General features: G+C 43.0%; 1 protein-coding gene across 1 annotated transcript in view; it reads right to left on the bottom strand.

The window, feature by feature from the left end:
- The window catches only part of SPIRE1 (spire type actin nucleation factor 1), a 153,055-nt gene that overhangs the window by 24,427 nt on the left and 101,171 nt on the right, over positions 1–27,457 (bottom strand). The window contains exons 8-11 of the mRNA XM_040994839.1: positions 21,597–21,683; positions 20,527–20,656; positions 13,390–13,431; positions 7,481–7,653 (exon numbers count right to left, since the gene is read on the bottom strand). Of these exons, the coding sequence (XP_040850773.1) occupies positions 7,481–7,653; positions 13,390–13,431; positions 20,527–20,656; positions 21,597–21,683 (432 nt within the window). The remainder of the gene's footprint in view (positions 1–7,480; positions 7,654–13,389; positions 13,432–20,526; positions 20,657–21,596; positions 21,684–27,457) is intronic.

Here is a 27,457-nt window from a genome sequence, read left to right as displayed (position 1 = left end):
TGGCCTGGATGTTGTGGGCATCTGGGAATGAATTAGATGATCTCTCTGTCTTTCAAATAAAGTAAATATATTTCTAAAAATTAAAAAATGTGGTTTTGGTAAACAAATAATTATGATCTAATACCACAAGGATATTAGATATCATGTTGTTAAAGTGCGTTTAACTGAATGGGAAAATGCTCATGATATTGTGGTAAGTCAAAAATATGAGTTAATTTCAGTTCTGGCTCTCTGGCTAGTGCCAATGAGTCAGTACTAGGGGTCAATTTAACCACTAGAAACATTCAAAATATACCAATTCTTATGTGCCGTTAATGCTTACTGTAAATGTGAGTTTGAATATCCAAAGAAACTACTGCTTAAGCTGAGAGGAAAAAAAAATGCATTTCCTTATTAAACCCAAATCTGTGGGCATTAAGAAAAATAAAAAGCAACTCAACATCTGACAACTGAGCATAAAATTAATAATGCTATTAACTCACTAACATTCTGTTTTATAAGCTGCTTGATCTACAATAAGACTGATCACAAAAGTTCTTTGCAATATTTTAAAGTTCAGAGGCAGAAATGAATAATGTGAAATTTCAGGTGAATAATGTCATCAAATGCAAACTGTACAGACTGATATCCTGAAATGTTGGAAGCTTCATTTTAGAAAAATGTAAATTTTTTCATGGAAAAGAGACTGAGATCATGTAGCAGGTATCTGCATGCCTGGGAGTTTCTGTTTAAAATTTTATGAAAACTGTTTGTGTTGGGATGACCCTGATAAGTTATTAGGGGAACTTATACAAATTCAAGATAGCGTTTTCTGCTTCAGTGGTCAACAGTACTGTCTGCAGTTGGAAACGTCACTGTTTCTTCCCTAAGAAGAGATTCTGGTCCCTCTTTCTGTCATTTCAAGGTGCAGAGGTCAGGAAAGATGGTACAGGGAAGGACAGGTGGGCAGTCTCCTGGCTGAGTGCTGTCACTATACTTCACCTTATAGGATAGAAAGCAACTTCACCTGGCTCTCTGAGGCCTAGGAGTGGGCGGGAAAGGCTCTAGCCCCACCTCCTCCAGGTGACTGACATTGTGCTTCTGAGTAAACATGGTAGGAAGGGCAAATTTTGGCATTTAAAAGTTTGGGAGTAGGAGGTGCTGGTGCAATGGTTCAACTGGCTAATCTTCCACCTGCAAATGCTGGCATCCCAGATGGGTGCCAGTTTGTGTCCAGGATGCTCCACTTCCTTTTCAGCTACCAGCTTGTGGCCTGGGAGAGCTGTTAGAGGTTGGCTCAAAGCCTTGGGACCCTGTATCTGTTGAGAGACTCTGAGGGGGTTCCTGGCTTTGGACTGGTTTAGCTCTGGCCATTGCAACCACTTGGGGGATGAACCAGTAGATGGAATATCTTCGTCTCTCTTTCTCTCTGTAAATCTGCCTTTCCAACAAAAATAAATCTTAAAACTTAAACAGTGGCCAGGCAAAGTTCTGGGACTGTCTAAGATCAGATGTGGGAAGGAGTGGTCTCATGGTTTACAAAAACAAGGAAAAAAGTTTGTGAGGAGGGACAGTGTTGTGGCACCACTGGTTAGGCTGCTTTACCTTCCTATTGGATCTGGGAAAGCAGCAGAAGATGGCCCAAGGTCTCGGGCTGCCACACTCACAAAGGAGACCTGGATGTAGCTCCAAGCTCCAGAGTTGGCAACTTCGGCCATCTGCAGAGTTGGATTAGTGGATAGATTCCTTTCTCTCACATTTTGTTAAAATAAACAAACAAACACTTTGTGAGCTATGTCTTAAATGGGAGAGGAGAAAAATGAGGAAATAGGTGATAAAACTGAAAAGCAAGAAAAAGAATAAGGTCAGCTTTTTCTCAGTAACTCTTCCTCGCTCAAATTTGGGTTCTGCTGCCCCTCCAGCCTATTCTTTATTTGACCTTTGACAGGTGCCACCTCAGTCACAGTTCTCCAAGTGAGTCAGAAGGACTATCAGACACCTACACAGAGCAAGGGAGAGATCTGAAGAAGGCTGACTTCTGTCCCAGGAAAGCTGGCCTAGCGATGGGGAGTAGGTGACCATGCTGCGTCACAGTAAAGTTCACATCACACGGAAAAAAGACTTCCGCCATGCATTGTGTTCCCCTAATCAGAACAACCAACCTCATGCCAGCTTACCTGGCATCACTGGTGTTCCAACACCCACTACGCTGACCTCTGCAGCCTCTCAAGTTCTTGGTGTTTGGTCACACACAACCTAGCCGGATACCATGCCTGACGGACACTATGTGTTCACCTGCCATGCTCCTTGGGTGTATATACTGTTTCCTACTTAAATTATAAGCAACTGGAGGGCAAAGACCATTGTGTTTCTGCTTCTATAGTTAGCATTTATTGAACATATTCTATAAAAGTAGACTGGAGGGCCTGGCACAGTAGCCTAGTGGCTAATGTCCTTGCCTTGCACATGCTGGGATCCCATATAGCCTATGGTTCGTATCCCAGTTGTTCTACTTCACTTCCAGCTCCCTGCTTGTGGCCTGGGAAAGCAGTTGAGGATGGTCCAGACCCTGGAACCCCGTATCTGCATGGGAGACCCAGAAGAAGCTCCTGGTTCCTGGCTTGGATCGGCTCAGTTCCGGCCACTGGGCCCTTGGGGAGTGAAACAGTGGAAGGAAGATATCTCTGTATATCTGACTTTCTAATAAAAATAAATAAAAAAAAACTTAAAAAAAAAGAGCTGACTGGAAAAACATGGAGTGGCATTGGCTAAAAAAAGTTGGTGAAAACAACAGAAGTGCTAAAGGATATATGAAAAAATCAGGGAACAAAAATTACAAAATGAAGAAGGATTGTGTAATATTTTGTTACATATATAACAAACTATACAGTATACATTTATATAAAACCTTTTTTTGTATTGTGACCATTTATATACAAACAAGTATGATCAGAGATAAATCAATGTTGGTTTAGGAATTCCTTGACATGAGGAATTAGCAAAAGGTGGGATTTGTCAGCAACTTCTAGTTTTGTATTCTTGGGAATAAATGCCAAGTTTTGGACCTGGAAGAGACACAGAGATCCTGAGTTCAACTCTCCTTGTCAGTTAGAGGGCACACTGATGGCTAAAACCATGGAGCACTTGCCCTGGTGCCCTGTCTGGTCAGCTGGAGCTGGAACACTTGTCCTGGTGCCCTGTCCCGTCAGCTGGAGCACTTGCTCTGGTGCCCTGTCCCGTCAGCTGGAGCACTTGTCCTGGTGCCCTGTCCCGTCAGCTGGAGCACTTGCCCTGGTGCCCTGTCCCGTCAGCTGGAGCACTTGCCCTGGTGCCCTGTCCCGTCAGCTGGAGCACTTGCCCTGGTGCCCTGTCCCGTCAGCAGGAGCCAGGACCCTGTGCAGGTCCTGTGTGAAGGACAGTTCCTAGCTCATGCTATCAGAGAACCTGGTCTGCAGTTCCGGGCATTTCACATCTGTGTAAATTTCAGTTAATTAACTGACTTCACAACGGATATTTTCTACGTTGGCTTTAACCAACTGATGGATAATCTGAAAGCAGCTGATGTTAATGAGAGTTTTAGGATGACACAACTAATGTGATATTATTACATCAAAGCTATGTTTTAGCAACAGAAATATTACTAAACTTCAATTACTACAAACCCCAAATTTTCTATTGGTTGTATCACTCCCCCAGTGACCAGGATGGGGCCAGGCCAGACCCAGGAGCCAGGAGCCACTTCCAGGCCTCTCACTTGGGAGAATGGGGCACACGCACTTGGAATAGCCTGTGCTCCCTTTCCCAGGATTGGGAGTGGAACAGCTGGGACTTGAACTGGTGTCCACAGGGAACGCCAGCTTCGCAGGTGGTGATTCATCATGTACCATGTTACAATGCTGGCACCCAGGTTGTTTTAAAAATTATTATTCTAAAGGGATATACAGGCACTCCCATTGTGGCACAACAGGCCGACACTGGCATCCCATATTGCAGCACACGTGTGTCTTGGCCACTCTGTTTCCAAATCCAGTCCCTTGTTAATGCTCCTGGGAAAGCAGTAGATGAAGATCCAAGGACTCTACAAGTGCGTGGGAGTTCCAGACAGTTACTGGCTCCTCGCTCTGGCTTGGCCCAGCCCCAAACACTGCAGCCATTTATGGTAGTGAACTGGCAGGTAGAAGAGCACTTATTCTGCCTTTCTCTGCGTCACTCTTCCTTTTCTTTATTTTTAAAAAAAATTTTTTTTAAATTGTTTTTTATTGTAAAGTCAGATATACAGAGAAGAGGCGAGACAGAGAAGAAGATCTTCCGTCCAATGATTCACTCCTCAAATGACCACAACAGCCGCAGCTAAGCTGATCTGAAGCCTGGAGCCCGGAGCTTCCCTGGGTCTCCCACATGGGTGCAGGGTCCCAAGGCTTTGGGCCGTCCTCAACTGCTTTTCCAGGCCACAAGTAGGGAGCCTGATGGGAAGTGCGGTAGCGGGATTAGAACTGGTGCCCATATGGGATCCTGGTGCATTAAAGGTGAGGACTTTAGCCGCTAGACCATAGCGCTGGGCCTGTCACTCTTTCTTTTAAATGAAAAAAACAAAAAAACCAACCGAAAAAAAAACAAAAAACGCCCAAAACTAATTAAAAAGGAACACATTTTCATAAATTACCCTTGATGGATGTCAGGACTTAAAAACATGAAAACATTAATTTAGAATTTGTTTAACAATTTAAAAGGAAGGAGTAACAGAGAGTGAGAGAAAGGGAAAGGGAAAAAGAAACGAGGGTGGGAGGGAGAGATCTTCTCTGCTGACTCAGTTTCCAAACGCTCACCACAGCCAGGGCTGGGCCAGACCAAAGCCAGGAGCCTGGAACTCCACGCGACCTCCCAGGTACGCGGCAGGAACCTGCTGCCTCCCAGGGTGCGCACTAGCAAGAATGCTGGATGAGAAGCAGAGGTGTAACTGGATCCGAAGCACTCCCCCACGAGATGCAGCCATTCTAAGCCATTCAGCTTCGGCTTAATCTACTGCACTACAATAACCAGCCGTAAAGAACATGATTTTTTTTTTTAAAGTTGAGAATGAAGGGAAGAATATGTTTATTTCTATGCCCTTGCCTAAAATCATTCACTTTATTTCTTAAACAAAATAAAAAAAAAAAAACTTTGAGACCCACTATCAGGGACTGAGGAACTTTGGGCTACCTGTGTTTAAACCAGCAGCTAACAACAAAGATGAGGAGTAGAAGTCCAGTTTTAATGTTGCTCTTCTCAGCACATTATTGCTTACTTCCTGTTCCAGCTGGGTGACACTGGCCTCCTGGTTAAGTAGAGTGACAGGACGAGCAGATCCCTTCAGGATCTGGGCGTTGGGTGTTGGCTTCCATCTTCAGATAGAAGCTCATGAAGCAGAGTGCTGAGGCTCTTAGTACATCAGACTGTGGTCAGGGGCAGTCCTGTCTCAGGGTGGAGTAGGGGTGGAGCAGAGAGAGAGAGACCCCAGCAGCTGCAGGTCAGTGCCAGCCAACAAAACACTGTGAGGTGACTGTCGCCTGAACTGTCCCATATGGTAGGTGTTAGCCATAGGTGGCTGTGAGCACTTGAGATTTGTGACTTAGAAGCGAACTGTTGCAATAATTTAAACTACTTAATGGGTACACCATGAGTAGCTACTGCAGCGGACAGTGCATATCTCTCTAGGTGACATGTTCTTAAATTTCAATTGTTAGTACAAGTTAATTTGAATTTATTCAAATATTTGAATATCTTCTCCAGGGTGTTAGGACCAAGGACTCTCAGGCAAACCTGGCAAGCCCCCTAACTCAGGGCACTTATACACTGGTGGGAGCTACAGAAACAAGTGAGTGAGTGCAAGACCCAGTGTTAAGTGCTCCGGTGTTACAGAGAGAGGAGAGGGACTGTCTGGGAATCAGAGGAGGAGTCTGGATGGGCTGCTATCAGGGAAGACTTTCTAAGAGAAGGTGAGCCATGTGCTCATTGGGCAAGAAAGAAGAGGGCATGGGACTCAGGGAGTCTGTAGACACCATCTAAGCCAGAGCAGAGGAACTACGGCTTGCGTAGGAATAACAAGTGGCCTCATGTGGCTGAGAGTAAAAGGGGGAGAAGGGGCGACAGGGCAGTGTGAAGCAAGACAAGGCCTGACACACATGAGTCTCATTAGGGAATACAAACTTCATCCCTCTAAGGTGTTGGGAGCCTTGCCAACATCATAAGCAGGAGTGACAAGGACTCCGGCAGCGTGCAAGATGGAACTTGGAAAGAAAAGAATAATTAGGCTGCTGAAGAAACGGAGTGAGAGATATGGGCTGGATCAGTCAGTAATAAGGACATTCAATTGCCTGAAAAACCTTTAGTGGTAAAACTGCTACTGGTATACTGCCGCATTGAGGGGGAAGTGACAGTCAAGAGTAGAATTAAAGAATAATTCCTTAGATTCAAACCTTGGTGACTACGAAAAGGGTGGAGCCAGCAACTAGGGTAATGGGTCTAAGATGAAAAGCCGGTTGTTGTGTGTGTGTGTGTGTGTGTGTGTGTTGGAGAGGAAGTGAGTTTCATTTTACATGAGCTGACTTTGAGAAACAGGAAGTGGAGACCAGCGACAACGCCGTATGTGACCCTGACACCGCAGATGGAGCCTAAGACACAGACAGTGGCAGCCGTTAAGTGGGTACTGGAATCATGAAGGATGGTCAGGTCATGTTTCCTCCAAGGGGCAAGTGGAGGATGATGGAGTGTGCGGCTTTTCTGTTGCCACTACTATTACTGAGAGAACCACCCCAGGTATGGCTGTGTGTGCATTTGCCTATTTTAAAGGAAGATCTTCTGTCTCCTGACAATTGACATGTTTGTTTTAACTTTACCTTTTCCCTTTCCAAAACAAAGGGGAGGATCTTAACTTTGAAACTGTTGATTTAGGGCCTGGTGTGATAGCGTAGTGCTTAGGATCCTCATCTTGAACGTGCCGGGATCCCATATGGATGCTGGTTCAAATCCCAGCAGCTCCACTTCCCCTGTGCTCCCTGCTTGTGGCATGGGAAAGCAGTCGAGGATGGCCCAGTGTCTTGGGACCTTGCACCTGCACGGGAGACCCTGAGGAGCTCCTGGTTCCCGGCTTTGGGTTGGCTGAGCTCCAGCCGTTGCAGCTGCTTGGGGAGAGAACCACTCGATGGAAGATCTTCCTCTCTGTCTCTCCTCCTCTCTGTATATCTGACTTTCCAATAAAAATAAATAAACCTTTTTTTTTAAAATTGTTGATTTATCTTAACCCTGCTTTTAACTTAACACTGTATTGAAAACTTTAATATTGATGCTATAAACTAGTCACCATACTGCTCTTTACTAACAACAGCAAATAACTCACTGCTTGATTTCCTCCTTGGTAAATAAATTTGAATCCCAACTTTATTGACTGAAACATAGGAAGGCACTAAACAAAGTCTGAGGCGACACGCCGTGCCAGCACCCTGGCCTCCTCGCTGGCCCTCACCTCCGAGTCAGAGCTGTCCAGTTCAGCCAGGGTTGGGGCTTTGAGGAGCTTCTTACGCTGCACAAGCAGCTGCTGAGTGGCAGGTAATCCCTTTTCTTTTGTTTGCGATGTTAAAGCACCATTCACCACAGACGATTCCACAACCTTCTTTGGAGATTCTGGGGTAGTGACATCTAGTAAAAGAAAAGCAAAACCTTACCTTTCCTAAGCCAAGGAAGGTAACAAACAGTGCTGGGCAGTCCTTATAAGGGCAAGGCAATTCCATGTCCCACAGACACAACACAGAGGAGCAACAACACAGCAATGCCTCATGAGACTTTGGTTATACATTAACTGTCAGGTTCAATGAAAGGAAACTTTAAAATGAGAAGCTGTATATTCACATGTGTAGATTAGAAAGATACCAGACTCTGATTTCTTAATTTTTCAGAGGAGGGAGCTGAGGTTCAGAGAGGCTAGCTTTACTTTATAGCAACTAAGGCAGAAGTGATGGGTGGATGAAAGACCCAGAAGGCACAAAGTCTTTCTAAGACTGTAACTGTACGATCTGAAATGTTTGAGTTTAAAGAGCCAAAGAGCTAATAATCTATAGTCCCAAAAGCGTAATTAATGTGAACATGAAAAATATGGGATACATTTCCTTTGATAAATCTAATTCAAATTGTTGAAGGCTCACATGTTGATGGGTAACAATAAAACAAGAGAGAAAGAAGTGGTATATAGTGCACTATGATGCCCACTGCTTGGGTTCACAATAGAAATCTACTGCTAGTTGTGCGACTCTCCTTCCTCTTCTGGGAGGTGGGGACAGTAATGGAAGAATGCCTGGAGTGAGGATTTATTTATTTATTGGAAAGTTAGATATACAGAGAGGAGGAGAGACAGAGAGGAAGATCTTCTGTCCGATGGTTCACTCCCCAAGTGAGCGCGACAGTTGATGCTAAGCCAATCCGAAGCCGGGCACCTGGAACTTCTCCTGGGTATCCCACATGGGGGTGCAGGGTCCCAAGGCTTTGGGCTGTCCCCTACTGCTTTCCCAGGCCACAAGCAGAGAGCTGGATGGGAAGTGGAGCTGCCGGGATTAGAACCGGCGCCCATATTGGATCCTGGCGCGTTCAAGGTGAGGACTTTAGCTGCTAGGCCATGCCGCCGGGCCCTGGAGTGAGGATTAAAAAGGCCAATCATGACATATGAAATATCGTGCCTTGGGCCGTGTATGGCAGACTATGGCTGAAGTGCTGCACATGCTGGGACCAACATGCGCACTGATTTGTATCCTGGCTGCTCACTTCCATTCCAGCTCCCTATTTGTGGCCTGGGAAAGCAGTGGAGGACGGCCCAAAGCGCTGGGACCCTGCATACCCCTGTGGGGGATCCAGAAGAGGTTCCTGGGTTTGTATTAGCTCAGGTCTGGCAGTTGTGGCCATTTGGGGAATGATCTTTCTGTCTCTCCTTTGTAAATCTCTGTACATCTACCTTTGTAATAAAAATAAGTACTTAAAAATTTTTTTCTTAAAAACAATTTTATCCAATTACTGACTGAAGCTTTCTGGGAAGAGGATCTAAATTCTTTTAAAAAATGATGGGAGACCCAGAAGAAGGTCCTGGCTCCTGGCTTCAGATTGGCTCAGCTCTGGCCATTGTGGCCACTTGGGGAGTGAACTAGCAGAGGGAAGATTTTTCTATCTCCCTCTCTCTGTAAATCTGACTTTCCAGTAAAAATAATACATCTCTCAAGAAAAGAAATATAGTGCCTAGTGTAGGTAGCAGCACACAATAAATGTTAGCAATTGCTAATCAATGTTGGGGCAAAGAAATCATGAATTCTTGTCAGCACAAACGAATTTTTAGTACTATAATCTTGAGTCTTCAATGACTCAATAATAAGCGGTACCAATTTTTTTCAATATATCAAATAAGGAATTAAAGCATGTACTAGATTTAATACCCAACCTTAATAGTGAAATGTTTAAAAGAAAAAAAAAGCAGTGACTGTATAATTTAATTTATGGATCAGCATAATGAAATGCTGTTCTCTGCACAGGAATAATCTATGAAGCTCCTGGAATTGGGGTAAAGGGCATGCTAGGTAGTAAAGCAGAAATTGCAATATTTGTGATTTACTAAAGCAAAAAAGACACATTTTGCTGCTTTAGGATTATTAGAAAGCACTGTAACAGAAGTTACTTAAAATCCATGAATATTCTGTCAGTAATGCGAATATTATGTCAGTAATATTTACAATTTGTGTTCAGTTTTAGAGTTTAAGAAGGCCAGAAAACATGCCTTCCTGAATTTGAAGAAAGGATTTGGACAAGCTAGAAAGAAAGGGTGAAAGGAAAAGAAAAAGAAATGAAGGGGAAGGAAGGCTGGGCAAGACACAGCCGTCCATGAATCACTAACTCCCAGGGCAAAATGTCTAACAGAGAACTTGACTACGCTTCCATTTACTGCATTATTATCCTCCCAGGCATTAGGAGAATACTTTCAAAAGTTGATAGAGAAAGCACAGTTAAAATTAAAAGATAGGTCTCCTAAGTCATCATAAGATGTAGGGAGAAGTTATTTTAGAAGTTAATTTAAAAGTTTTACAGAAAGTAATAGAACAAATGACTAGCCTGATTCCTATTCAAGAAAGAAGACAGTAAGTGGTTAGAGACAGTCTTCAAAAGTAAAATATATATCCTAAAGTTATATTCTATAGTATCTCTTACTATACATTAATTACAGAATTGTTCAAACCCTTGTAGTAGCTAACTTTTCAACAGAGAACAAATAATTGAAACACACATTTTTGCCTTCCTTAGCAATTTACTTTCTAAGGGAGAAACAAATGCCTTCAAAGCTGCTATTCTCCCCCTGGCAACAGCGGTGCACTCCCAAACTAGTCACGCTCACTGAGTGTGACAAAGGGCCCATGTCCTCACAGTCACTTTCCCAAGGCTGGTCTCACCTTTCCAATTCACCAGGGAGAGATTCCTAAGAGTGGCGCTGTGCTACTGGAAACACACAGAGGAGCATCTCGTTTTAACGGTGTACATTAAATGTATACATTTATTTGTCTAAATATATTGTGGAGAAAAAAATTAGCTCTGATTTATGATTTTATGGGTATTACTGCTCAAGAAATTTTAATGTAAATTAAATTAAATTAAAAAATTTAAATAGTGCTGCTGGCACTTAAGCCTGACAAAAATCATAAAGATGGCATGTGAACTGGAGTTTAGGGAAGGCTGCTGTGTAATGACAGCTACAGTGAGCCATCTCATTTTCAATTCAGGGGTTTGAAAAACCGTCCAGGAGCTTTCTAACTCAACACTGGGCAATGGAGATTGATAACCGTAATTTTGGCTCTTTGGCTGAAACTACTGAAATCAACACCTTCGAGTCTTGAGAGAAATGGAACTAATAAAGAGTAGGCTGCCTTGGTTTCAGACAGTCCATGCACTGTATTTAAACTAAGTACTACGTGTGAGTTTATCTCATTCTACACGTTTATAATCTGTTGAACCTATGATTGTTAAATATTACATGGCTGTTCAAGTGAACACCTCAGAATTAATATATCAAATGAGAAACACCACCCACTTGAATTAGCCTTTGTATTTTGCCTATATATTGCTTATATACTAGGTCTGTATTTACAGGTAAGTAAAAACATTTCAGATATAAAGCACTTAGGTACGGCTTTAGGAACCATATATAGCTCAGGTTCAGAATCTGAACGCATGTCCATTATAGCAAAGACCTTTCATCGTAGCTCGATGTGCGCCTGCTGCCCATGCAGCTGGGGCACATGTGACTTGAATACAGACTGTGCATTCAATATTTGCATGGCAAAAACAAATTATACTTACCATAACTGCCTCTGAGTGGACTGCTATGGTTTTCACTAAGGCATACTTGAGTAGCAGAATACATCTCAGTATGCTTTGATCTTTACTTAGTTGCAGTCATTGTTAAGACCACACATTAAAAATGCCTACTGTTTGGCTTGATACTTTTTCAACTTAGAAAATACATTCCAATCTTTGTATTTAAGTTAAAAGAATAAATCAATCTTTTACATTTGTAATTTGGGAAATTTAACAGTTAAAACACAACACTGAAAAACATGAAAAGAGCACACACACACAAAAAAAAATCAGGAGTGAAAACATTTGAAAATCCACAAAATACACTAAGGCACAAAATAAATGATAGCAAATGATTAGCAGTGAGAGCTCATGAAAACTCTTTGCTACCCTTTTACACCAAGGAGGGTAAGTATCATAATCACAGAGCCTGCAAGAACACAGAGCACACCTGTGTGAGTGTGAGCACGCCTACCGCCTACATCAGCCACAAGAGTGGAAATGATGGCTCGGGTTGCCAGCGAGTCTCTTACAGTTCAATTCCAGGTAAGTGCTTCAGCGCATATTCACAAGAGCTGAGGTACTTAGAACACATGCTGCTAACCTCTGGAGATTAGCAGTAGCACGCATGTTCCAAAACTTTTCTGAGTGTTATATTTCCCAGGATCAAGTTTTTTTTTTGTTTTTTTCTTTTAGAATAATTCTGCAAAGGACTGATAAAAAATAAAAATCGCTAAATGGATAAAGAAAATAGAAAAAGCTTTTCAGTGGTCAGTCAAAACTAGTAAATGAACATTATAAAATGTTAAGAGTTGTGCTTGAGGCCTATAAAAATGAAAACTGAAGATTTAAAAACTGATGGGACCTAATTTTGTAGTTTGAGACTATTCAGTATATAGTCTTACATAGGAGATGACTTTTACATATAAATTTGCATATGATAGGCCAAAAATCATTTTAAGAAGCATTTCACAGTAATTAAAAATCAAATTCTGATAGAAAATACTAGTACCAATATCTCACTTAGGTTCAAAACAGCAGCTTCCAAAATAAAAGAAAAATTCTAATTTTCCAAATAATTCATTACAATTAAGTTGACTTTGAAAATTCACCCATTTACATTTCAATCTAAAACAGGGATTTATTTCACAGATTATATTTAGATACTAATGTTTATTTATTTCATTATGAATCCCTTTCTGTGAAATCAAACTGCTCTGAACCTGTTCTACAAACTTGGGGGTCATAATTACATATTACAACCCAAGCCGTTATAGTGATCTTGTATTTTTATCCTCTTACCCAATATAGAAAGCCACTAGAGGGGCCTCCATTGTGGTGTAACAGGGTAAGCGGTGCCTACAATGCTGGCATCCCATATGGGCACTGGTTCGAGTCCCAGTTGCTCCACTTACAATCCAGTTCCTTGCTAATGTGTCTGGGAAAGCAGTGGAGGACGGTTCAAGTGTCTGGGCTCGTGTAGTCAACGTGGGAGACCTGGAAGAAGCTCCTGACTTCTCTGGCTTCAGCCTGGCCAACCCCTGGCTTTTGTAGCCATTTGGGCAGCGAACCAGTGGATAGAAGACCTCCCTGTGTCTATCTCTCAAATTGACATAGTAATCCAAGACACCTGTCAGCCTCTGAGGTAGCTGTTTTGAGTTCAGCAAGTTAAATTGACTGTGATTCAGAGAACAGGAAATTAAAGTGTTTTTTTTTTTTTTAAATTCTATTAAGGTAAAAGCCTGTTTTAGAATTTAGCATTATTGCTTTACAAGAGTCTGGGTCAGGGGAACAAGGAGACGACATACCATCCAAAGACAACAGCCACATCCCGTAACCAGAGTATGGGACGCAACAGATTTACTGTAGCTTTAACAGTTTAAATTATACCACTATCAAATAAGCAGAAGGTTTATTTCACTGACCACATTTGAAAGAAGCCTTTCAATTTTCTTTCTTGCCATGTTTGAGCAAGCTGATGGAAGAAATGCACTCACAGAAACCACAAAAGTGTAACAGTGTATGCTTTCTTTTTTCTATTTTTTTTTTTTTTACCTGACAAGTCAAAACTGTAAGACATGCTAAGTGGCCGCGTTGCTGAAAAAAAGAAAACAAACAATACAAAGAAAAAGAATTCAGCTGTTAGGAGGAAACAGGGAGGACATTAAAGGGGGATGGATTCAGAGGATGCTCAGTAATTCCAACTCTAAGGCAGAGTAAAAATCTTTTGAGTAAAGATCTGAAATATGGCAAGTCATGCAAGGGTCTTAGTTTTGGTTTTATCACTAAGACTGGGAATGCAGCAATAATAAAAGGGGGAAAAAAACCTTTTTAAACATGCTAAACATGAAAGTATGAGAATGATACTAACATTTTAAAGAAGCAGAACTTTTTTTCTTACTTAAATGCAAAACAGATTAAAAATAGACCAAATAAACATGACTTTAGGGAACATACAAATAAGGTAAAATTTCTGAATAAATGTATGCTTCAGCAATTTATATCAAAATGAACATCTGGTTCACTGAATAAAGACGGAGCATTTTATGAAAAAATGTGTAGAACCAGCAGCATCGCACTGCGTCAACAAACCATCAGCTACAAGGCAGCAGGACCCAGGGGCTGAAGGAGAGCCCAGACTGTCCAGGCTCGGAGCTCAGCTTTCTCGTTTATAAGCAGGGTGGTCTCTGGCCAGTGCCTTAAGTGCACTGTGCTGACATGATTTCATCTGTAAAATGGAAATGATGGCCTCTACTCCCGTGGGACTGTTGTAAAGATGAAGTGACCTCATACAAAAAGCCGCTTAGAATAATGCCGAGTACGTTGCAAACAATTATTCCCTAACAGAAATAAAATTATTTTTTAATTGAAATAATTTGATTTTAAGTTCTTATTCAATATAATGGGAAAAAACCCCAATATGACATTGGAACTGGCCCTGTGGCAAGTAAAGCTGCAGCCTGAGGTGCCAGCATCCCACACGGTGCCAATCTGAGTCCTGGGTGTTCTTCCCATCCAGCCTCTTGCTAATGTGTCTGGTAAAGAAGCATATAACTCAAGTAGTTGGACCACTGCATCAGGTGGGAGACCTGGGTGAAGCTCCTGGCTCCTGACCAGCCCAGCTTTGGGCATCACAGCCGTTACGGAAGTGAATCAATGGACGGAGGAAATGTTGCCTCTCTCTCTCTCTGTAACTCTGCCTTTCAGATAAACAAACCAATCTTTCAGAAACAACAAGTTATACACTTTTGGAAAGTGAATTTTATGATATGGAAATTATATGAGGGTTCTTAGAACCTCTCATGGAAAAATTATTTTTTTTAAAGTTGTTTTCTTTTGAAAGACAGAGTTAGAGACAAAGGAGAGACTTACTAACCAAATGGCTACAATGGCCAGAGCTGAGCATATCCAAAGCCAAGAGCCAGGATTTAGAACAGAAGTAGAATTGGGTCTCGAACTGGTGCCCATATGGGTTGCTGGCATCACAGGTGGAGGCTTAACCTGCATGCCACAGTGCTAGTCTTCATTTGCAGAAAAATTTTGACATCCATGGATACATAGGATCTTCAAAAAATTCATGTAAAATGCATATTTTGAAACACCTAAAATGGAACTGAAAATATTTCACACAAAATAATTTTGCTATTGGTACTGTTATTTTTTAATGGGGTGATACACCCCATAATTTCCAGTATACCAACGAAAAGGTATGTATGCTTTGTTTATTTTAGTAGATGTTTTTAAAGGAACAATTTATACTTACAATACAAAATAATACAGTATTTTTAAAAATGTGAATTACACTGCTGACATAGCTAGACATCAGATTCACACAGGTGTTTTAAAAGCGCCTGATGACAGGGGCTAGTATTGTAGCAGAGCATGTTAAGATACCACCTGTAAGCATGGCATGACAGCCTATTTGCTAAATCCTTGCCTTGCATGCAGCAGGATCCCATATAAGCACCAGTTTGTGTTCCGCTGCTCCACTTTCCATGAAGCTCCCTGTTGGTGGCCAGGGAAGGCAGTGGAGGATGGCCTGAGGCCTTAGGAACCTGCACCCGCATGGGAGACCCGGAAGAGGCTCCTGGCTTTGGACAGATACCACCTGCAACATCAGTATTCTATATGGCCTCTGATTCGCATCTTGGCTGCTTTACTTCTGGTCCAGCTCCCTGTCAATGGCCTGAGAAAGGCAGCAGAAGATGGCTCATTTGTTTAGGCCCAATCACCCAGGTGGAAGACCTGGATGAAGCTCCTGGCTCCTGGTTTGGACCAAATAGAAGATGTGCATCTGTCTCTCCCTCTATAACTCTTTCACTCACTTGATTTCAGCCAAAAGGTTGAGAAGTGACTGTAACTCTGACTTTCAAATAATATATATATATTTTAATTTTTAAATATATATATATATGTATATAAGTACATAACAGCAAACGGATGTATATCTTTAATGAGGCAAGAGAAATAACTTATTTAATAAGCATACTTGGTGTTTGGTGATTAGGAAGTAATAATTAAAACATTTTTATCCTAATTTCTCAGTTGGAATATAACTTAAATTTCACTTGTAAAATATTTATTTCAAATTCAGATGATAGAGATCTCCCATAAAGTGGTTCATTTTCCAAATGCCTGTAATACAGGAAACCAGAGGTCAGAAGCCAGAAGCCAGGAACTTCATCCTGGTCTCCTGCATGGATAGCAGGGAAACAGGTACCAGGACCACCACCTGCTGCTTTCCAGGGCATACATTAGCAGGAAGCTGGAATGCAAAGTAGAACTCAGAGGTTGAATTCAGGTACTCCAATAATGAACATGAGTTTCCCAACTGGTGGCTTATCACACCAGTTCCAAAGGTCTGCCCCAGACATAACTTTTTTAAAAGAAAAAGATTTATTCATTCACTTATTTGAAAGGCAGAGTTACTGAGAGGAGAATCAGAGAGAAAAGAGAAAGAGAGAAAGGAGAGGGAGAAAGGGAGGGAGAGAGAGGAGGAGGGAGGGAGAGAGAGGAGGAGGGAGGGAGGGAGGGAGGAAGGAAGGGAGGGAGGGGAGAGAGAGAGAGAGAGAGAGAGAGAGAGAGAGAGAGAGAGAGAGAGAGAGTGTGTGTGTTAGTTCTATTCATTGATTCACTCCCCAAATGGCTGCAAAAGCTGGGCTTAGACCAGACTGATGCCAGGAGTCAGAGCTTCCAGCGGATCTTCCACGTGCATGGCAGGAACCTAAGCACATGGGCATCTGCTACATTCCCAGGTGCATTAGCAAGGAGATGGATTGTAAGTGGAACAATCGGGACTCAAACAGGTGTCCATACGGCATGCCAGTGTTTGCAGGAGGTGGGTGAAACTTCTGTGCCACATCACTGCCCCAAGATATAAATTTTTAAATAGTTACTTTCTGTATTTTAGCTATGCAAAAGAAAATGTTTAGATTTTGTGGTGAAAATGGCTCACCATTCAAATACTGCATTCCTGAGCTCTAATATTACTATCTACTCTAAATTTTATTATCATGCATAACTAATAAAGCATTACTCAAGTACCCTTCAATATTCTCTAATACCTTACGCTGTTCTTCTCTGGCACATGAATGTAATACTATGGAGTAAGAGAAGGGAGCTATTATTTCTTGAAACATGATGTCACATCTTTCCCAAATACCACAATGAGGACAATAATTGAGGATCATAGCAAATAAGCTATTTATTAAGATATGTGCTAAGCGGCTAAGCCACTGTTGAAGACGCAGGTATTTCACATGGGAGTGAGAGCTGAGCCCCTGGCTCTCCCATGCTTCTGATTCAGCTCCAACTTCCTTGCTCATGTGTGTGGAAAAGCAGAAGATGGCTCCCAAGTACTTGGGACCACAACACCCACGTGTGAGACTCAGATGGAGCTCTAGGGTCCTGGCTTTTGTCTTGCTAGCCTTGTCTGTTGTTGACGTTTGGGGAGTGAATGAGTGTAGAGAAGATCAAGCTGTCTCTCTCTGCCTTTCAAATAACTAAATGAACACATCTCCCTTCTGCAGTGTGTTTTTACTCTGTGCAATTACACAGAGAGAAAAGGCGATGAAATATTAGGGAAATTTTCTTTGGGTTAATTCCAAATCTGACTCCCCAACGCAAAATTTGGAACTAAAGGTAATGGAAACTTAACATAAATCTCATATTTTCTGATTAATGTCTTCATTCTGAGAAGGATAAAACACAACTGGAGGCATCACTCTTTTAAGAGGCTAAAATATATTACCAAGCCACTGTCATCAAAACAATGTGGTATCAACAGGCATGGATATAGAGTAAAGGAACAGAGAGTGGAATAGCCTAGAAATACACTTGTGGCCAATGGATTTTTCCAAAGGGTTCCGAGAACACACAATGGAGAACCTAAAGCCTCTTTAACATATGAAATCAAGGGACTTAGCTATCCATGTGCAAAAGAACAAAACTGGGCTTGTATCTTTAAATTTAAAATGGATTGAAGACTCAAATTTAACACCTGAAACTAAAATTCCTACAATAAAACATGGAAGAAAAGAATCATGACACTGATTTCATGAATCTGATACCTAAAGCAGCAGGAACAAAACCAACAAGGAGGGGAAGCTATGCAGCAAGTTAAGCTAGACCTGCTCTATGTATGTTACTTTAAGATGTCCTAGCGATAGAGAAAAGGAATAGCACCTACTAAAACCAAAGGCAAAGGTAGAGAATGTCCCAATAAAATGATGAAAGGCTAAATCAAGGAACAATCCACTGTCGAAATGACAGGACCAACTCACTACCTACTGACATTAACCCTGAATGTAAATGGCTTAAACTCATCAATAAATGCCACAGATTAGTGGACTGATGAAAAAACAAAACCCATCCTTCTGTTGCCTACAGGAGACACATCGCATCAACAAATATATGTGGAAACTGAAAGTGAAAGGACGGAAAAGGACATTCCCGGCTAATGGAAAGGAAAAACGAGATGGTGCAGTCATTCTTATATCAGATAATTTAGACTTTGATGTGAAAGGCATTCAGAGAGATGAAGAAGGACACAACACAATAATGGTCAAGTAATCCATTTAAGAGGAAGAAATCACCATAATAAACATACATGCTCCAAATTTAAGGTACCTAGCTACATCAAACAAATACTAATGGGATTTAAAGGGAGAAATAGATTCCAACACAATAATAGCAAGGGATATTACTGCCCCACTAACCTCAATGGACAGATCAATGACACAGAAATTCAGCAAGGAAACAACATAGCTCACACAACGGAACAAATGGATTTAATAAAAATAATAATCTACAGAACCTTTCATTGTACAGATGCAGAGTGCACTTTTTCTTCATCTGTACATAGACCTTTTTCTGTGCTGATCATATTATAGGCCATAAAACAATCCCAAGGAAATTTTTAAAAAGCTGAAATCACACCATGTATCTTACCAGATGGTTATGAAGTGAAACTAGAGACCAGCAAGTCAAAATATCACAGATGATATGCAAATACTTGGTGACCAAACAATATGCTACTAAATCAACAACGGATTATAGAAGAAATCAAAGAGGAAATAAAAAAACTTGCTTGAAACGAATGAAGGCATCAACTCAACATAGCAAAGTTATGGAACATAACCAAGTGTGAAGAGGAAAAGTTCACGTCAATCAGTGCTGACATCAAGAAATTAGAAAAGCACCAAGTAAAAGAACTAACCATACTTTTGAAGGAGCTGGAAAAACAACACTAAAACAATCCCAAGATTATCAGGGAAAAAAAATCAAAGTAAGAAATAAACAAAACAGAGACCAAAAGAACAATATATAATATCCACAAATCAGAGCTGGTTCTTTGAGACAATCAACAAAATAGATTCCCCTCCAGCCCAACTAATCAAAACACGGAGGGAGAACTCATGAATGAATAACATCAGAGCCAAAAAAGGAAATATAACAATGGGTACCCTGGACATTTATAGAATAATCAGTAACCATTACAAGTAATGACACCACAAATCAGAAGACAAAAAAAACTGATAGACTTCTGGACACAGGCAATTCACCAAAATTGAATGATGAGGCAATTAATAATTTTAGTAGACACAAGCAGGACAGAGATTGAATAAGTAATTAAATTCTTCCCAACAAAGAAAAGCCCTGGGTTGGATGGCTTCACTGCTGAATTCTACTAAACATTTCAAGAACTTAACCCAATTCTCCACAAGCTATTCAAAAAAGTAGAAAGGGAGGTAAGCCTTCCACATTCCTTCTACGAAGCCAATATCACTTGAATACCAAAGCCAATCTACTGGAGTTAGGTGGAACATCAATGCGGTTTTCATTTGTATTTCCCTGACAGCTAGGGAGCCTGAGCATTTTTCCATATGTCTACTACCTACCTGATTTTCTTCTTTTTAAAAAAAATGCCCGTTCATTTCCTTTGCCCATTTCTTTGTTTTGTTGTCACTGAGTTTCTGAAGCTCTTTGTAAATCCTGAATGTCAGTCCCCTATCTGTTGTGTAGTGCGCAAAGCTTTTCTCCCATTCTGCTGGTTGCTTCTTCACTTTGTTGACTTCACTTTGTTCCCTTTCTGTACAGAAGCTTTTCTGTTTGATGCAGTCCCATTTGTTTATGTTGGCTTTGACTGCCTGTGTTTTTGGTGACTTTTTCAAGAATTCCTTACCAATGTCTATGTAGGTGCTTCCTAAATTTTGCTTCATGTTAAATTTGAGGAAAACAATTTACTGATAATCTGTATTTCTAAAATGCAGTACCTACCTTTGTACATGTATTACGACTTGTAACCTATTTTTACTGTGACCCTATTTAATTCTTACATAAAGGTTATCATTTAAGTAGAGAAATGTTTACCTCCCTCTCTGATGAAAAAAATGGTGCACATGCAAGTAAGAGGCTTTCCTACAACCTCTTTCTAGAGAATGGCAAAGTACTTTCCAGAATGCTATGGTATTATCATATACTCCAACATTCGGTGAGGGAAGAATTTCCTGTTCTAAGATTTTTAAGTAGAAAATTCAAGCAGTATGTGTTAGGATGCCAGAGGGAAATGAGTAAGCAATGAGAAGGTCATAGATTGCCTTTACTTTGTACCCCTATTTTCAGGGATTGGATCTTCAAAGATACTTCTCCACAATGATTCTAGACTGAGGGTACAGGTGCCGACGGACTCACCCAATCGGCTCCGTCTAATCTCTTCTGGTGAGACGGGCCTTAACTTTCTTTCTGCTTTAATTTCTTCTAATATTCTTTCATGGAGGCTCCGTGGCCGAGGAGGCGTTGGTTTCAGTTTTCTGGCTGAGGCCTGGGGAAAAACAACATAGTGATGAGATTGGAGGTTTTGTCCTTAAATGAAGGACATTCACACAGTATAGCACTACGAGTTCTATTTTGTTGCTGGATAAAAGACTTTTTTCAAGTCATTAAACATGAACATTGCAAAAGCAACTGGGAGATGACTTGAATTTCACAGTGATTAAGTCATGTGTGTGCTACTAATTTCAGGCAGCTTTGCTCAAATTATAATTAGATTCCTAATGTGCTACCAAGACAGGCAAGCAACTGCAAATGGAAGCTGTATTTTACTACTGTTTCTGAGACTAACATTTTGAATAACACACCACAACTTCAAATTTTCAAATTCTACAGTGGTGGCGGCGGTGGTGGTAGGGTGGGGGAAGACTGACTGCCTTCCACAGGCAGATCTAGCTACTGAAGTGTGCAGCCACAGCACGAAGTCTAGGCCAACTGACTGCACGTTTTTTTTTCTGTTCTGAGATCATCCTTACCAGGTCACTTTCTCTCTTTTAGGGAGGCTTTGGGGAGTGGGAGAGGGCAAGGGAAGGGAATGGGAGGAAGTGAAGAACAACGGAAATACATATGGGAGACCATAACCTTGTTAATAGAGGAAGTTAATTAACATAGAGTGCATCACAGAAGAGGAGTATTAACACTACAAAGTTGATTAGAAGGACAATCCACACCAGCAACCGTCAGGTATTATATCTTATGACTGTTGGAAGTATCTGACTATGGTTTGCAGCTGTTTTGAATTTGCAGGCAGTCTTATATTGAATAATTTTCAGTATTTTTCTGCGACTGAAGAATAAAGTTTACAGGTGAGCTTCGTCATTCTTAGAATAAAAGCTTGGAGGAAAAGATAGAATTCTGAATTCTAGAGTTGACACCCAAGGGAAGAATTTATTATTCAGTCTCCAATCACGAGGAACATGTCAAGCACATACTGGATTTAAAGGTGGTCTTGATCTGATGAAGTCCAGGATGATTTCATGAGCACTTTTTTTTAACCGAGGGGGAATATCGCCGTTCACCTGAAAGAAATAAAAAGTAGACTTAGTTAATGGGTGTAGCTGGTACCTCAAATATATCACAAATGTTTTCTAGTTCCACCAAGGGTGCATTTCAAGTAAAGTGGAGGAGAAAATGGTTGTGTGACTGAGGGTAAAAAAAAACCCATTATATTAAATCAATTAAAGCCCAAGTTAGATCGGTTTGAGAAGCTGTATCTACTTCTTTCAACAAAAAGTTTCTGAAATTATGAACAGAATGTACAATGCCTGTACTTACTAGTTTAAAATTTAAAAAGCATCTTCTTTTCATGCTTGTGAAAAAAAACCTCAGCAATAGGAAGGATTGGTAACATTCATTTTCTGCAAATAAAACTCAGGCAAAGTAGAGAAACCAAGTGTGGTATCTTCCCAGACAGAGTTACTAACTACAGTGACCAAAGACTCTATTAGTCTGCTAGCCTAATGCACCCTCGTATTAAAGTGTGCTTTAATAAAAATTAAAGAGATACTACAAATGACCAGAAAAATCACAAAAATAACAATCTAAACTTACATTTCGATACCAAGAGGGCATGGCTGTCTCGTATTTATTTTTCTAGTCTTGTATGAGCAATCCAGAATGTGATCTGCCAACTGCAGGTGACCAGTTTCCTTCCCGTGGCAAGCCTGCTGCAGCCTACCCTTCCACTGAACCGTTCTTTGCTGCATCCCGCTCCAAAGCCCTGGATGGAGGAGGATGGCGCGACAGCAGGTGCCAGGAGTACTGCTACTTGAGTAAGATCAAGTGTATGATGACTGGTGCTTGTTTTCAGGAGGACATGAGGCCTAATGTGGTACCACCCTCTAGATGCAGATTTCACCTTGTATTAAAAAAAAAATCCTTATTGTAAGAAATAGTTCAACCAGATCTTCATATTACTTCATAGCTCCCATCAGTGACAGCCAGAATGGTTGAGGGCCAGTCAGGGTAGGCCCAAGTAACGGCCACTGAGTGCCCAGGGCTGGGGCCAGAGATGTCAGGCTGGGTCGCAGTACCTCCTGGCACATGAGATCTGTTACTAGGAGTTGGCTCGGTAGGAGTACTTGTGGAACTCCTCTGCTGGACCACAGCTCCTGTTAGTGTGAGTCAGAACTGAAAGCAGGCCAGATCAGGCTGGGCCATAGCACTTGTTGGCATACATGTGGGTTGGGTCTGAGGGCAGGCCAGGCAGGATCCTGTATGCACTGGACTAGGGAGAGCCAGGATGTGGAGACCAAGACTGGTTGAATCATAACATCTGCCAGTTTACATGGGGGCAGTGGATGGGAGTGGGCTAGGCTGGGCTGAGCCAGGATACAACACTGGTGAATGCGGTGACTGGGAGCGGGCCATCTCAGACCGGGCCACAAAACTTGCTGGTAGGTATGAACCCCAGGTTGACAGAGGACCTTAGGGAAACCACTGAGACTCCTCAGCTGGGCTGCTGCTACTACAAGCAAGTTTGAGAGCTAGGACTTGTGGGTGAGCCAGTTTGGGCCAGGCTGCCTCACCCTCTAGCATGAGAGAGGCAGAAAGGATGCTGGCCAAGATGGGCTAGGTTGCAGTGCCAGGACTGGATGTTATGTCATATCATGTTGAACTGTAGTACATCTTAGGAGCACAAGACCTTGGGCTGGAAGCATGCCTGGCATTGGAACTGTGGGTACTCCTCTGCTAGTCTGTGCCTCCCGCTGAGAATAAGAGAAGCGGGTTGGGTATAGGCCAGGCTGGGCAGAGTAGTGTAACTGCACCTGTCTGCATACATGAGGGATGGATCTAGGTGTATGCTGGCTGAGCAAAGCCACAGCAACCACGGATGTGCAGTCAGAAGGGGTGTGGACTGGGCCAGGCTAGGCTGCAGCAGAGGCTGGCACACATAAAAACTGAGGCTGGGGACAAGCTTGGAGGGGGTAATTGGGGGCTGCCCCAACTGGATCACCACACCTGCTAGTATGCATGAGGACTGGTCTGTGGCGGTCTGGCTGGGTTGGGCCACAGCACCTGATGGTGCGCATGAGATATGAGACTTGGGTGGAACAGACCAGGCAGCTGTATTCACCAGTATGCTTGTTGGCTGGTGCAGGTGACAGTCCAAACATGACCCTGTATTGGCTGACTCGTATGACAGTCAAGTCTGACATCACCCCAGGCAAGGTCTTTCTAACAGATTTTCCAAATAGACTACTGGACTCAGACCCCATCTACAGGGAAAAGTCACGGGATGTGTGGTCCAACTTTGGAGTGCATGTATCAGAATTGGGCCTTCTTCAAATGCATGACAAGACAGCCAACTCATCCAGGGCAGCAGAGGACACTGAGTGCTTTGCTAGTGGGATGGAAAAAACAGATTGGACAACTTTCCTGGTCAAGCTCTGCAGCAAATATCTCAGGCTGTGGATGCACTGAGGTAAATCTGGTTGGCGAACAGACCTTGTAAAGGTTTTTCTTAACCCTGGAGCAATAAAATATCCAAGAACTATCAAAACTATTCAAGTAACACTTTTCCCACACTGGGGTCTCTAAGGCATAATCAAATGACCAATTGCTTCTCGGCCTTTTGGCTAATATCAAGTATAATCCAATGACCGTCTCCCATCCCTGGATGCTGATGTAGTTTAACAAGGAGTGGCCCCCTCCACTCCTCCCCTGCCTGGGGAAGTGGGTCTGTAGACAGTTTGGAATGGGAGCAGCTGAGGGCATATTTGACATGGGAAGAATAACTTCTGGGGGCTTTCATGGACTGGGCCACAGGCAGCCAGGGGAACTGAGATGGAGTGGTTTAGGCAGGGGAAACCAGAGGGCATGTCTGGGTTAAGTTAACACACCTGTCCACATGGCAGACCCTGGCCCACCTGGTCCACCCCAGACCTGGCTCTCATGTGATTTGGTAAGTGCCATGACCTAGCCCGGTCTGTCCTACACCTGTTCTGGCTCTCACGAGCACCAGTAGGTGCTGGAGCCTAGCCCAGTTTTGCCTGCTCCCAGACCAAGCCCATATGCATGCCAATGGGTGTTGCAGCCTTGCCCAGCCTAGTCCACCCACAACCTGGCTCTTGTACTCACCAGTGGAACTGCTGCCCAGTAGGGGAGTCTCCAGAGTTCCTCTACTGGGCCTGTTCCCAGCATAGGGTCATGTGAGTGCTGGCACATACTTAGACCCAGCTTGGCCTGGCCAGCCTGCAGTCTGAGCTGCTGGTGGGTTTTTCAGCCCAACAAAGCCCAGAGGTGCATAGCCCACACTCGGTCCTGGCTCTCCTGCGTGCCAGCGGATGGATGCTGTGTCCTGTCCTAGCCAGGTCTGTCTCCAGATCTGGCCCACACAAATGCTGATGGGTGCTTCAGCCTAGTGGGGGAGTCCCCCAAATTCCCGTACCAGGCCTGTTCCCAGTTCCAAACCCCATGCATGCAGAGATGCAGCAGCCTGGTTCCAGCTGGCCTCCTCCTCAGCTTCTGCTAGGGTCAGGCAGGTTCCTGTAGGTGAGCTCTGCTGTCTAGCCTGGCTTTCTGTTGTCTAACCTTCAGCTTTCCATGCAAACTGACAAATGCTGCGCTCTCACACAGGCAAGCCTCCAGGCCCCCTACAGAATTTGTCCCCACATACAGCAATGTCCCAGGGTTAAGCCAGGCTGGAGGAGTCTAGAACCTCATTCAGGTCTCCCACGTGGGTGACTCAAACCATAAGGGATGCCAGCATCTTAGGCAGTGGCCTAACCTGCCGCACCTCAATGCCAACCCCCAAGTGCTGGGATCTTCCTTCCTCATGTGGTGGCATCCCTGACACGCATTTCACTAAGTCAAGCTTGGAACTGATTTTCATGATGCAAGCTCCTCTTAGTTTTGCACAGCATTGCAAGTGCTTGGCAGTGACGAATCAGACGGCTGCGAGGGGAGGAAGCCAGCAGCTAGCACACAATATATTCTATTCCTGTCAGAAAAGGGAAGTATCTCCCTTCATTTCTAGAAGTTTGATGAAAAAAGTCACACGTACTTTTCTGGAAAACACGACTGTGCTCATCCCTGAACCTAAACATTTTCCAGTGTCCTGGCATGCCTACTCTTACATGGACTTTTAAATATCTGATGTCCTTTCACGGCGACATCCAAAGTATATTTTGTCAAATCTTACATTCTTCTTATTTTAATCCCCAGAACTACTTTTTGCTGGAGTTTCCCCCGGCATGTCCAGAGGGGATGATCACTTTTCCTGTATCTTGCACCTATACCTTCCTGTTTATTACCAATTGGTCTCACTAGACTATGAGAGGGAGCATTCTGTCATTTTATATTGGCATAACTTGGCACACAATGGGAAAATAAGGGAACATTTGCAAACAGAATTAAAAGAAGTATTTATAAAATGAATGAACAGAGATAATGGAAAGGTTTGGCAGTTTTCCACAAGACTAAATATGCACTTACTGTATGACCCAGCAATGACAGCATGTTCATTTGTCTTGGAAACATAAAAACATATCTATATACAATCCCATATACAAATATCTGCAGCAGTTTTTTCTTAACAGCCTGAACTGGAAACAATCTACATCCTTTAATAGGGAGGTGGTTGAACATAAGAACCAGGACCAGGGGCACACCAGGCTGGGCAAGACTACAATACCCACTGGCCTGCATGTGAGCTGGGTTAGAGGAAGAGCCAGGCTGGGATAACTGCCTGTATCCACTGGTGCAAGCATGAGCCAGAGTAAGTGCAGGCTGGTTGGGCAGCATCGGCTGGAGAGTGCCAGGATTGAGGGTAAATTCTGTCAGGCTAGCCTGCAGAACCACCTGGAACATGAGAGATCTAGGGCTGGCAGTGGGCAAACAGGAAAACTATGGGCATCCCTCTAGTGGGCTGCAGTTCAAACTGGTGAGCATGTGAACCACGGCTGGGGGTGGACATGGCTGGACAGGTGGCAGCACCCACTGGCATAACTGTGGGCTGGAAAGTGGGACTGGTTGGGCTAAGCTGGGCTGCAGCACCCAATGGTGTGTACAAAAGCCGAATGGGACACGGATCAGACTGGACCAGTCCACTGCACATACCAGCATGCACAGGAACCATGGCAGGGGCGGGGCTGCTGGAGGTTTTGGGGGTCACTCTGACTAGGCTGCAGTTCCCACTGGTGTGCATGAGGGCTGGGCTGCAGCATCCACTGGTTTGCATATGTGATGGGGCTGGAGAAAGAAATGACCAGGTTGACTGCAATCACTAGTGTATTTATACGCTGGTGTGGATGATGGACTGAGCTGGACCCCTGCACTAGCTGGCACACAAAGGAGTCAGGTTGGGGTCAACTCTAGCAAGGTTTCTATGGGGACTCCCCCAACTGGATCACTAGACTCAACTCCAACCACAGTGATAATGATGGGAACTGTGGTCTGACCACGGAGTGCATGCATTAGAATGGGGGTCTCCATGGTTGCTGAAGCCTGTGCAGTGGATGGACCCAGATGTTGTAAGGGACATGATAAACAGTTCAATGAGGCCTGTAGAGGACGCCTAGTACCATGGATGGCAGAACAAATTGGACAACTCTCCCAGTCAAGCTTTGACAGTGAATATCTAGGTGAATTGAAACTCTAAGGTGGACTTATGTAGGCAAATGGATCTTGGAAGAATTTATTGATCCTTGGAGCAATGAAATCAACAGCACTTCAGAACTCTCAAAACCGCCTGAGCAGAACTCTTGGAGTATGCTCCACGTCGGGGACCCTGGGATGACACTGGATGACCATCCCCCTTCCTGGCTACCAATGTGGTTAGGATGTTGGGTGT

The sequence above is a fragment of the Ochotona curzoniae genome, unplaced genomic scaffold, assembly GCF_017591425.1.
Source record: "Ochotona curzoniae isolate NIBS_2020 unplaced genomic scaffold, NIBS_Ocur_1.0 contig_908, whole genome shotgun sequence".
Taxonomy (NCBI): domain Eukaryota; kingdom Metazoa; phylum Chordata; class Mammalia; order Lagomorpha; family Ochotonidae; genus Ochotona; species Ochotona curzoniae.
This window is presented reverse-complemented; position numbering and strand designations above follow the sequence as displayed.